The 13315-nt window shown below is 53.7% G+C and overlaps 1 protein-coding gene across 1 annotated transcript; it reads left to right on the top strand.

The window, feature by feature from the left end:
* The first annotated feature begins 6853 nt into the window (after positions 1–6853).
* DUOXA2 (dual oxidase maturation factor 2) lies at positions 6854–13315 on the top strand. The gene is made up of 6 exons (XM_050903434.1): positions 6854–7002; positions 7143–7200; positions 9710–9844; positions 10035–10248; positions 11360–11574; positions 12028–13315. Exons 1-6 carry the CDS (start codon positions 6856–6858, stop codon positions 12225–12227), a joined length of 969 nt encoding a protein of 322 aa, XP_050759391.1. The 5' UTR covers positions 6854–6855; the 3' UTR covers positions 12228–13315.

Raw genomic sequence — 13315 nt, 5'->3', positions numbered from 1 at the left:
ACGCTTTACCATCTCACTTTCCACAAAGGCCCTGGATCCAGAGCAAATTTCATCAGTGGGACCTGAACCTTTAAAACCCTGGCCAACACCTGGCTGAAGAGAGGGATTCCCAGCCATGAACAGCAAAGGCTACATTTTTCAGTCATAAATGCTACAGTGCTGCCGCTGGCTTTCCATGCACAGGAATGCCAAACTTGGATTTAACTCCAAGATAGGGTTTTCCACTAAATATGGCTCTTTGTCCCTTGTTCCAGCACTGCGGGTGTGCATCCAAAGACTAGCATCATTTCAGAGGAGCTGTGTTGCCAAGAGATGCGGCGATGCACAGGTTTCAGCTTTTCTTACGTCGCTCTGTCGCAAGCCAAAGTGATGCTTTTAGTTTCTTTCTTTCATTGTTTTAATCAAAACTTAAAGAAATGATAGTTTCAGAAAGGCTTACACGTTGCCAGCAGCTCTGTAAGTTTTGGGGTTTTTTTATCTACTGGGAATTGCAGCGGAGATTTTTTACTTAGAACTACCAGTGGCGCAAACTGTAAAATGTGTCACTAAATACACTATCCACTTGGCAAATAAAGTGGTTTGTTACTTAAATATTGTCATTTGCGCTCACATTAATTGTGTTCATAAAACTGAACGCTCATTGCCAGGTTGTGAGCATAGCGTATAACCTGTGTTAACTCCCTTCCACCAGAGATTTCTCTACTTTTGGCCTTTTGCATTAGAAAACAAGCTCTTTCTCAAGAAGTGACATTTCCACGTTCCTCCTCTGTCACAACAGCTCACCTCCACTCTACACCTCACAAAATGTTATTACAGGCAAACTGCTTTGTTAGCTTTCCATAACATGGATTTAACATTAAATCACTGTTGAAATACTTGTGCACTGATTGCATTTTCAGTTGTGGCCTCACCTCCATGCACATGGGAGCTGGGGCTGCTGAAAGCCTCAGAGCTGCTGAGAGCAGCATCGAGTAGTGTTCCTGGTCACCCAGTGCCACCCCTGCCCTCCTGGAGCACAGCCCTGTGGAAGGGGCCCCAGAGCTCTTCCATCCCACAGCCCTCTGCTGAGCGTGGTCTTCTGGACATGAGATTTGGGTTGTGCAGCTGGTGGGAAGCAGAGGCTCTGTGAGCCCCATCCCGTAGGAGGAACATGAAAGTTTGGCCAATGGGTGAAGCACGGAGATGCCTAGGACCTCTGCTAGGAGTGGCAGAGCCAAGTCACCATCACCACATGGGACTTCCTTGCCAGAAAGCTCTCCCCATTGAAACAGCCTGTTCCTTGCTGAAACCAACATGGAGGGCTGGGTGGCTGGAGACACCCTGAGCAACCTGCAGCAGTTGTGGTTTGCTTGCGCGCAGAGGTCCACGCGACCTCCCGCGCTGTAGGAAGGAAGTCCCCATAGACACAGCTGCATTTATCTCCTGCTGACTCAAAATGTACAGAGTCGCAACCCCCATCTAGAGCTGAGGCCTGAAGGTGCTGCAGAAGATTTACCAAAGTCGCTCAGGAAACATGGGGCAAAGCCAAGGCTCAAAGCACATCACCACCGTCACAGCGTAGCACGTCTCCCCCTTCCCCTTGGGTCTTCTCACAGGGCTCCAGCAGAAGATATGTTTTAAAATTCTTTCTGTCACTGAGCAAACCTCCCATTGCCTCAGATATGGGATTTGCTCTTGACCCAAGCCATGAGATGGCATGCCAGTTCTCATGCACTTTTCATCTCTCCATGGCCTAGCACTGAAAACCCACTTATTGCCTAGTCAATCCAAGACTGTGGGGAGGTCTCTGGAGGCTTTCCAGCCTCGACCATGGCCAACGTGATACAGTGACAGTGGTGGTCTTGCTCCAAGCAGGAGGTTGGGCCACAGACTTCTGAGGGCCTTTCCCACCAACGTGGAACTTCTCTTCCATGCCTCTACACTGCCTTTATGTCTTCCTACAAGTTACTGGGCACATCAGCAGTTTGTCTCCCAACCAAACCTCAAGAACCATTTCCCTTCCCCAGGAGCAGCTCTCCCTGGCAGAACTTGGTCTGTAAAGGCATGAGGAGACTGACACCATGTCTCCCCTGCCCATCAAACCTTCTCCAGCTATTGCTGGGAACCTCCTCACAGGCAAGGCTGAGTCACAGCAGTCCTTACAGGATGCACTCAAGAAGAGGAACATGGAGATCTGGGCTATGGACCTCATGCCCAAGGAAGATGGGCATCTCATGAGTGGCACTCAGCTGTCCCACAAGCTCCTTTCCCATGCTTCAGCTGAGCGCTCCAGCTTCACAGTCCCCAGTGTGCTCTCCCATGTGTTGAGGACCAGTTGCCAGGCTTCTTCAGAAAGAGCCCCCTGCTCTCACACCTGCCTCCCAAATCTTGCAAACCACCCAGGGTGTTCCTTGACATAATGAAACCAGACTGACCTTGGAAGCCCATGGTGCAGCTTGCTGAGGGAAAGCTTTGCAAGCTTGGATTAGTTCCACAGACTTATCAAGCTTTCCAGGAATTTTGTAAGGTCTGATGAGCCCTCCAGTCTCTGCTTTTCCACACATTCCCTCCCTCTGCACCTAGTGAAATCAAGCACCTGCTTCCCCAGCCTTGTCTTCTCCCATCAGAGAGGATCCCTGTCCCCTTCAAGGCCTGGAGTTTCACATCCCTCCAAAAACCGTGCTGCAGAGAGTGCAAACACATGGCTCCCCCCAGAGCAAGGATCTCCTGCTCCACCTGATCTCAGCAGATTTGGCTCCCCTAAAGTTAGGGCTTCAGCCTCCAAATGTCTCCTGAGCTCTCGCCAGAGCCACATGTCAGCTGGGACTGTGGGACACATCAGCATCCTGAGAGAGCAGCAGCCCCACTGCAGAACTTTGTGTGACCATACAGGTAGAGGAGAGCAGTTTCAAGGCATTCAAGAAGCCTGGAGCCTGATTCCTACAGTCCTTGTTAGTCACAGCTTAGTTCTAGCTCTCCCCAGTGCTGGTGGGACAGACTGGAGGACTACCACCTTCCCCCAGCCCTGGGGTTTCAGAACAGGCTGCATATCCCCAGCCTTGGATGTCATCCAGAAAATCCCAAACCTGTGCCCATGCTATGGACAGCATGCACACAGGGACCAGCGGTGTCTCCAGCTTTCCCACCTGGGGACACCCCTGGGGCCAGATGCCCCAGCGCCACCACAGTGCACAGCAGGGAATCCCTCCCCCGGTGGGACATAAGGGGTCCCTGCCAGTCCCCACGGTGTCCTGTGCCCATGCAGGCAGGGACATGCATAGTCCCAACCCACTCTGTCCTGCGCCCTGCTCCCTCACAGGCAGGGATGTGCGTGGCTCCATCGCACCCTGCAGGTGAAGACACACATGACCCGGACGCCCCCAGTCCTCCATGCAGGTAGGGACATGGGTGGCCCCAATCTCCTAGTGCCCCATGCAGGTGTGTGCCCCAAGCAGGCAGGGACACCAGTGGCCCTGGTCCCTTGGTCTCCCATGCAGATGGGGACGTGTACCCCCATCTCACCCTGTGCCAAGCAGGCAGGGACACCGGTAGCCCAGCACGCTGGTTCCCATGCAAGTCGGGGGGGGGGGCACATGGTCCCATCCCACCCTGTCCATCACACAGGAAAGAAACATGTCGCCCGACCCCTTCCATCCCCCCACGCGTGGCCCCATCCCAACTTGTCCCCCAAGCAGGAGGAGACCGGAGTAGCACGAACCCCTGCCCCCTCCACTGGCGACAACGCGCGTAGCCCGACCCCCCCCCCACCCCCCCCCCCGGGGGTAGCAGCGTGCATGGCCCTGGCTCCCAGTTCCCCATGCGGGGGGAGGAGGGACACGCGTGGCCCCCAGCCTGCACGCAAACGGGGACATGCGTGTCCGTGGCCCTCCGGTCGCGGCGCTCACCTGTGCAGCGGTGCGGCGGGCAGTGCGGCGGGGCGGGCCGCTCCGGCGTTTACATAGGGCTCCGCGCCCGCCGCCGCCTATAAGAGCGGGGTGCGGGACGGTCCCGCCCGAGCCCCGCCGCCGCCGCCGCCGCCACCGCCACCGCCGCCGCCGCCGCCGTCACCGTCACCGTCGTCACCGTCACCAGGCAGGTAAGTAGGTAGGCAGATAGATAGATAGATAGATAGGAAAGGGCCGCCGCCCCCCGAGCCGCCCTCCCCGCGCCCCGCTGCCCGCCTGCCCCTGCCCCCCAGCGGGGCGCCCCGCTCCTGCCCCGGCCCTTTCCGCGCTCCGGGGAGCTGCCCCCCGGGACGCTGCCTACCCCGCTCGAGGGGTCCCGGCTAGGCGAGGGGGGGGAGGAGAGGATGCATCCCCATCTTGAGTTAACCCGACGGTTTTTCCTATCCCGATTTGACCCTCTTGCAGGGGCAGGAAAATGCAGGGAGTCCCCTCCATCCCTGAATTGCAGCTCTGATCATTCAATTTCCAGGGGACAGGATTCAATGGAAAATACCGATCTGCAGCCCTGAGCAACCCCATCTAGGATTGCTGTTGGCTCTGCTTTGAGAGGGTTTTGGCTGGGCACTTACAAAAGGTCCTTTCCAGCTCCATTCATTCTGGGGCAGGAAAATGGGGTTTCTGTAAGGAGAAACTTCTGGAGTTTGGGCAAACTTTCTGCCTCCTTTGCCTTTCTCCCCTGCCAGTCCAGAATATTTTAAACAAGAGATAAGTTGTCCATTTCTGCTAAATTACTGATTCTTCCTTGAAGACGTCTCTAGTCTTTTCCCTCTCCATACACTGTGACAGAGGAAACCACAGGGGCTCTAGGGCCACAGCCATGCTTCTGCATGGAGGATGCTTTCCAAGGTGCAACAACTTCAGTTTCTCCTGCCCTGAGCTGCAGGCACCAGTTTTCCACTTCAAAGCTGCAAAAATGCCAAGGAGCTGGTCTTCTGTGCAGGGTAATCAACTGAGAAAGATTGGGCTAACAGCAACATAAAGAGCTGTTTCTCCGGAAATTCTCTATAAAACTATTCCCAGAAGTTGCAAAGCGTAGAGGAAATGCAAACATCCCTTGATATTGCTTGAAAGTTAAATTTAGATTTAACAAGGCAACATTCTCTATGTTACGTTCTGGGTTTTCTATTGTTATGTGTTGTTGATCTGCTTTAAGCTGTGAAGAGTTGCGTTTCGGTGAATACAGACTTAGAAATCATTCCTTCCCTCATTGCATCTCATATGAAATTTGGGCAAAGATACAATGAAACCAGTGGAATTCAAGTGATCAAGATTTAACTTGTGTAGGCTAAACTGCTCATTTATTTCTTCTCTTACAGCCACTCAGACTGTTTTGTGGGCACATTTGCTGGGCTGGGGACCCCACAGCTGGACTTCAGTCTGACATTGTAGCACTGGGAATCAGTTACAGCTCCTGCTTGCTGGGTAATCATAGCAGGAATGGCGCTTGAAGGCTGCCCTTCTCTGGGCTTCGCTTTCCAGGGAAATAGCCTGAAACAGTTCCAGGGAAATAGCCTGAAACAATTGCAGCAAAATAGCCCAAAACAAGATTTGTAAGTACACATGATAGCTCTGTTAGTCCGGAGCAGAGAGTCAAGATAAGGTCAGGTCCAGATCAGTTGTGAGCCAGTTGTAAAAACCCAGTCTCTGTTAAACTGTTTGCTGTAATGATCTGGGTTACTGGACAGAGAATTATTCTGAAACCAAATATTGCTTTATGCATTGAAAAGTGACTTCAGCTGCCCAGGTAAACTGTTTTATGATACTTATTGTAATCTCCACCCACTTCTAGGGATTTGGGACCCTCTTTTTTTTTGTGGCTGAATTGCTCTGGATTGGATCTTACCTAAAAATATAATTAATACCGTTTTCAGAAAATGAGAATAAAATCAACTCCTCCATGCAGGGACAGAATGAAATTGTATTTGGTCATGAGTCACATTAGCTCTGGCATTCCCTGACTTTAGAAGACTTCCCAGGGTAGTTACACGCAGAGATGCTATTAAATAAGAAAAATAAATGGAGTAAGCATGTAATCAGTTTTGGTAGAAAAGATCTAACCTAGGAACGAGGGAAGCTCTGTAATTGCTAGAACTAAAGTGTTGATGGGAGTTCGAAGCCATCTATGGGAATTACACACTTCGTCGTCTCATATAGCTCAGTTTCCTTTAGCCTTGAGATGTGCTCCTGATGTTCGTGTGCTCCTTGGACCAACATCCCAACTCTAGGGGTTGCTTCTGGCCCCTCTGGACCACGTGCAGGAACAGTCTTCCCTCCCCAGATTGTACTTTGCAGCTCCTGGGGAAAAGCCTCTTCGAGGAGAGGGGGTGGAAATGGGGGTGGTGGGCTTTGCTCCGCTTGGCAACGGTGGCCCCTGGCTGGGGATAATTTTGCTACTGTGAAATCGATGTTCTCAGTAGTTCCTTGTCATTTTGGAGGAAGGCTGCATCTGCCAGTGGCTGCCAGCTTGTGGACTTCCTCTAAGGGCGTGCCACAAAGCGGAAAGCCCTAGCTGCATCTGCTGGAGGGAAAGACCCGGCTCTGTCTGGGGAGGAGCTGCTCAACAGGTTTCTGCACTTGGACTGCTCCTCAAGCTGCAGCAGGACAGCGGCTCATGGTTCCCTGGGCTGCCACAATCCCTCCAGGCTGGTGGAGCCCTGCCCCAGGCACCTCCTCTCCTCCACTGAGAGCTTTTGGGTGGCATGCTTCTCTGCTGGGGAGTATTTCACCCTGCCTGTTTCCTTGCAGCATCACATTTCCTTGTCCCTCTGGGGAGTTTTGAAGTGGACCTCCCACGGCTGGTTATTCCAGAGCTGAGCTGGGGCTGGCCACCACGGGCTCGAGGCAGCTGGGCAGGGCAGTGCAGGGCCCCCACTGTGACTGCCTCTCTCCCGCAGGCTCCTGGAGGTGCAGGATGACTCTCTTCAATGGTGTCTACCCCTTCTACCCGCAGCAGAGGAAGGCCTTCGTGTTCGACGTCAGCACCATCATAGTGATCGTGGTCTTCCTAACGTTCGCTTGCAGCTTCCTGCTCATCATCCCGGGCATCCGCGGACGGGCGGTGCGTGACCCCTCTCCCTGGGGATAAGCATCTGCTCCCCACGTTTTGGATGCTGGGACACTCCTGGCTGGTTTGGGGTGAGGCAGGAGGACAACCAGGGCTGTTCCTCCCTGCCTGATGTCCCACCTCTCTCCCTGCAGAGGCTGTACTGGACTCTCCGGGTTCTCCTCAGCCTCCTCGTGGGAGTGGTGATCGTCGGTAAGTGCTGCGCAGCCCTCGGAGGGTGGGTCTGGGGGCAGGATTAAACCCCAGGGCAGGGTCTGTGTCTGGGAAACGCGAGCTGGTGCTCACAGCCATGGCCTGGCCGAGGCTGGTTGCAGGGTCTATCCTACCCCTGCTCTGCAAAATGGTCACACAGCTTCCGAAAAGGGCTTCCCCATCCCTGGCACGGGGACTGAGAGCACCTGGAGGTGCCCGTGGTCACTTCTGAATCAAGAGGGAGCTTTGCTGGCTGTAACTTCACCGCAGAGGCCGAATAGCCCTGGCTCCGGTGGGCTCCATGTTCCTCTGACCGTGTGTGTGAGCCGACACAGGCAGAACGCAGGAACAATCACAAAACCATGGATGAAATGCAAAGAGTAAATTTATTTTTGTTACCTCCCAAACTGGGGGATCCCCCAGGCAGCACCCAGGCAGAGGCACACAAGCGGGGACGCAGGCACCATGGAGCTCGGTCCTTGCTAGGGGATCACTGAACCTGCCGTTTTTGCCTGCATTTCAGGGATTCAGGTGGTGAGGCCCTGCAATGGGTTGCCCAGAGAGATTGTGGATACCCCATCCCTGGAAGTGTTCAAGGCCAGGTTGGATGGGGCTTTGAGCAACCTGGTCTAGTGGAAGGTGTCCCTGCCCATGGCAGGGGGGTTGGAACTAGATGATCTTTAAGGTCCCTTCCAACCCAAACCATTCTATGATTCTATGATTCATGCAGGCGTAGTTTACCACTGTACTTTGATCTTCCCAAAGCAGGGCAGGAATCTCAAGCATGTTTGATAGGGTGCCTCTGAGTCTATCACAGGCCTATGTTATCTAAACACAGATGTTCTACTCGTCCAATGACATATGTGTTTTTCTACACCCCAGCTGCAAGTCACTTGAGTGTGTTTACAATACTCCTCGCCAGTCTTCCGTTATTTTCCCACACTCTGCAAGCCCTCCTGAGCTGCCCGCAGCTGAGGGAGCATGGCTGAGCCGCTCTGACTGTGGCCAGGCACATTTGGAGGATGAGAGGAGCTTTGCAGTGATGTGGAGAGAGCAGGTCAAAATAAAACACAGGCAGGGCAGAGGCTGGGGCGGGGGGTAAAGACCTTCCAAGGAGCAAGGCAGGAGGAGATGAAGGAGAGGATTTGATTTAGTAGAAACCAGGAAATCTTCTGTAATAAATGGGACTGGTGGTGGAAAGCAGGCTGTGGGATTTCCAACTCGGACAGGGCAACAGAATGTGTAAGCGAAAGATGTACTGAGGGGATAGAAGATGCCAGATGGTGAGAGCAACCAGCCCTGACCCTAAATCAAAGAAACTCTCCTGCTGTGATGGATGGAGTAGATTGCAAGACTGCTTGGAGAGGGATGATGAAGCACAACCTAAATGACTCAGCCCCCAATTCAACCAGGCAATAGAAGTAGACAGCCAGGCTGTGACCAGCCACGGGACTCTGCCGGCTGACACATGGGTCAGTCCAGCATGCAGTGGTCACCCTCCACCTGGGCATGTCCAGGTGCTGGGAGATGCCACCGGAGAACATGGATGCCCAGGAACATGGTGCCAGGCTGGAGATGGCAGAGGGGTGGAGGTCAGGGCTTGCTCCACAGCCTTAACCAGCTCAGCCCTGGAGAGCCATCCAGTGCCGCTCTTGTTACAAGGATGCAGCTGGGCGCTGCTTGGGCACACAGCAGGAATTAATTGCTTTAAAGCCAGCGTCAGGGTTTCTGTCTGGTGGCAGCAGAGCACACTCGACCCTGCAGCTAGAAAACGTTCCTGCAGAGCTGCTGTGGATCAGTGCCCTCACAAGTTGATTCAGCAACTGAACTTATTTTCAGGCAGGTTTTCATGTTCAGCCTGAAATTAAATCATCACTTTCATTTTAAGCTCATTTCAGTGCTGGAAAATTAAGCCCACCGCAAAGTGAAAGTGTTTCAGAAAAGGATACTTTGTTCCAAAAAACATATATCAGAAATGCTTCAAATTTTTCTTTTTCCCCCAACTGAAATGACCGTTGGAGCTGCGACAGCACTTGCCACCCCTCTCCACCACCTCCGTTTGACAGTGATCTTCACTGTTCACTAGTAGTGCAATCTAGGGAGCTTAATATTTGGAATGAAACTCACCCCTGTTCCTGAGGCTGAGGAATGGGCTCATTTCCGAGCTCTGTCCCCGGGGGCTGCCGTGCTCGCCGTGGTGGGGAGCTTGCAGGGAAGTCCTGGAGAGGATGTCCAAGGAGGAATCAGGTCATGGGGTTCGTCCCTGGGGATCTGAGCTCCCCCGCTGCCGAATTGAGGGAGTGGATGCTCAGCGAGAGGAGGACATGAGCTCCACCAGGGCGTGGGAGCTGGTTGAGGCACGTCCTGCTGGCTGAGTCAGCTCTCCTGCCCTCCTTACACTCCCTTGCAGTGCCACAGTGGGAACGTGCTCGCCCGTGATCCCCCACCTTGAGCACAGCAAAGCCTGAGACCAGCCCCTCTTTAACCCCAGCTTTACTTTTCCTGGCAGCTGTCCAGTTCACGGGGGACTGGGAGACCGGCTGGGTGAAGGCAAACACCTCCTACAAGTCCTTCAGCTGTGCCCTGGTGAACGTGGACATCGGGCTGCATGTCGGCCTGGCAGGGGTGAACGTCACGCTCATGGGTGAGTCTGATGCCCCCGTCTGCAGCTCTGGAGCAGCCATGGCCCCAGGAGGTCTCCAAGTGCTCTGTGGGTGGCCTTGGTCTGCATGGAGGCTCCTGGGACCCTGCTGTCCCTGGGGTGCCCATGGTCCTGGCTGGCGGTACCCAGGCTGCTGGGACAGAGCAGGACCTCAGTCTTCTCCCTCTGGCAGGAAACCCAGTGAATCAGATCAACGAGACCATCAACTACAACGAGCACTTTTCCTGGAGCTTCGATGCAGACTATGACCACAGCTACAGCGAAGGGCTGGAGAGGGGGCTGCCCAGCCCCATCCTATATGTGGCGGAGAAGTTCACCACGCAAAGCCCCTGCAGCGTGCACAGGCAGTACCGCATCTCCGGCCACTATGCATCGGCCACTCTCTGGTGAGCCTTTCTTTCCTGGTGCAGGCAGGGGAGATGCAAGGATGTGGGAAGGGCTCTACTGCCTTGTCCCTAGGCCTCTGAGATGGATGGTGATTGCATGCTGCCAGGAGGAAAGCCATGTGCATGGAGGGGCCTCTGCAAGGTCTGCGGTCAAACCGGTGGCCCTGTAGGCACCTTGTGGTGAGCAGATAGGAGGTCCTGGTTCTCTCTGCTGGTCAACTCCACCAGGGCTGGGCACAGGAGAGAGAAGTGTGGTGCAGATCCTTGCTGTGATGTGGTGAAGATGGCAGGGGTCCATCCCCATGGAGGGAGCTGGAGGTGCTGTCCTCGGTGGTCCAGAGAGGCCCATGGGCATGTGCAGAACTTTCCCATCCCCATCTGTGAGGGTATTTAATATCTGTGAGTGAGACCAGATGAGGTAAAGCTGTTATTGTGGGGTTGATCTCGACTCTTTAGCAGGATCTGCTGGGCAGCGACATGTTGCTGCTCACTTGGGCTGAAGGAGACCTGGACCACAGCTGTCAGGAGATGGTCCCCTCTACCATGGGTTGTGGAGGGCAAGGGCCATTGCAGTGCTGTTCCCCCTGCTCTGGGATTGACAGCAGGGATGCAGAAGCCAGAAAAGGGGCCTGGCAATGCCATGGAGCAAGAGCTCCTGGCCCATAGCTGAAGGCTTCCCCTGTCACCCAGCTCCTCAGCCAAGTCCAGAGCTGCTGCAAATAACTTATGCCTGCTTCTGCAAATATTCCAGACCTGTGTGCTGCTCTCTGGAGTCTGCACTGCCCCACAGGTGGAAGGGCAGGGAGCTGAGATGGTCTAGATACACTGAGTGGGCTGCCGTGGCCTCCTTGAGGCTGGTATGGTCTGTGGGCTGAGCAATGGGAAGAGGAAAGCCGGGCTTCTGCCTTCTGGATGTAGCAGTGTGAGCATTGCACATCTGCTTGCTCAGCCTGGGAGACTAGGGATCACTCCAGCCTACCCACAGAGCTTCTTGGCCTCATACAATGCAACCTGGAGCCCAGATTCCTCCTCCCACATGGAAATCCTCACATAGGGCATCCTGGTCCATGGCACTTGCACAACTCATCGGTTGGTCTTCTCTTGTCTCCAGGGTGGCCTTTTGCACTTGGCTCATCTCCAACATGCTCTTCTCCATGCCCGTCCTAGTCTACGGAGGCTACATGCTCCTGGTCACAGGGGCCTTCGTGATCTTTTCGTTGCTCTCGTTCTCCACTGTGAGGAACTCCCCGATGTGCCTGATCCAGTTTGGGACCGCAACCCTGCGCACAGGCTATGGGGGGTCTTTCTGGCTCATGCTAGCAATTGGTAAGGACACCAAGCTACATCAGGGCACACCACTGTGTCCCTCCGGGTGTGCAAAAGTCCCAGCGCTTTCCCCCCAGAAAGAAAAGTGAGAGAGCTCAGAGAGTGCGGCCCACCAGAGCCCCAGCTTTGCCTTAGCAAAGCAGATCCTGGCAGAGATGTGGAGAGGGCTGGCAGAAGGGGGAACACCATCCCCATCTCAAGGGTGGTGGAGGGATTTTTAGTCCCTGAGGTGCAGTAATTCAAGGAGATGAGGATCACTTGCCTGGATTTTAAGACCCATGCCTGGGCTTTAAGATGCTCAGCACACCAGCTGAAGCCACCTCATACAGTAGGCGTCCGTCTTCCATAAGAGAAGGCATTGTCCCCTGGCAGGGGGCCATCTGAGGAGGGGTGTGGGGTGGGAAGTGTGCTGGTGTTTACAGGAACGCTCTCAGAGAGCACGTTGTCTTCCAGGCTTGCTCTGTTTTGTGGCTGGGATCACTGTTGTCGCACTGCACTACTTCAACTTGGACCTACTGAAAACTTTCTTTGATCTCCATGAGGACAAAGCAGAGGAGTACCAGGAAATGTCTGAAGTGTACGTTAACCCTCATTTTGTGAACAAAGGACTGTCGTCTCCTCAGCCCTCCAAACTCAACACCAACAGCATCTAGAAGAAAGTTTTTCCCACTCCTTCCCTGAAGGTGGGCCTGAAAGGGCAGAGCACAAACCTTTCTTGATGTCCCCAGAGACCCACTTCCCCATCCAACTGCCTTTGAAGAGTGCACAAGTCCATGTTGGGATGGATACTTGCTGAGAAGTACCTTTGCAGACTGTATCTCCCTGACCATGCCCTCTGGAAAAGGGCAGGCTTTGCAGAGAGCTGGCAGGATGCAATTGGAGCAGCTCGCAGCTCCAGTGACTTGAGCTGTGCACTCACCTGGGGATGTCTGTCCCAGGAGGAATGCCCTTCCTGCTCCATGCCCTGGCACAGCTTCGTGCAGTGAGTCTCCGATGGCCAGTTCCCACACCAGAAACTGAACTCACTGGTGAGATTTCTCACAGGGAGCACCCGTGACTCCAAAAGCCAGTGATAAAACCTGCTTATTTCTTTCCCAAGCACTGACATTCAGTGTAGACCTTTAGGTGTACCTAGGAAAGCCAGGCACAGACCCAGACCCCATCAGGCTGGATGCTGCACGAGCTAGTGTAAGAAAGCTACTCCAGAAATAAAGACTGAGTAAATGTGCGATGGAGTTTGCCGGGGGGGATGTGGTGATGTGATTATTTTCATTTTCAAACTTGGGCTTTATTAGATAAGACTTGTAGCCTAGCATGGGCCAAAAAGATGCCACAAGAAAGGAAGCAGAGGGAAGAATGAAGTTACCCCCATCCAGCTGGAGCACACTTGGGCTGGCTAGGCTCACCACGAAATGCAACCCGAGGCCAGGAGTCAGACCCAGCCAAGGTGAGAAATGAAGTGCATCAAGTTGCGTTATTACAAACAGAAGATGGGCTCTGGCACCAAACCCACTGGCCTGATGAAGTCTCCATGGGCTGGCACAAGGAGATGGCTGTATCTGAATGCTGGGGACCTGGGCAGCTTCACTCCAATTAATTGTAAAGGACAAAATTTCAGTATTTTGGCTCTTTGTGACAAAAGACCCTCACTGTTAAGTTACTTATTTCTTTCACATGATATTTGTGTTGCACTAATGTGATTTCTTATGCACAAGCATTATTATTTTCAATAAAACTTCAT

Source organism: Gymnogyps californianus, chromosome 11 (genome assembly GCF_018139145.2).
Source record: "Gymnogyps californianus isolate 813 chromosome 11, ASM1813914v2, whole genome shotgun sequence".
In the NCBI taxonomy this organism is placed as follows: domain Eukaryota; kingdom Metazoa; phylum Chordata; class Aves; order Accipitriformes; family Cathartidae; genus Gymnogyps; species Gymnogyps californianus.
This window is presented reverse-complemented; position numbering and strand designations above follow the sequence as displayed.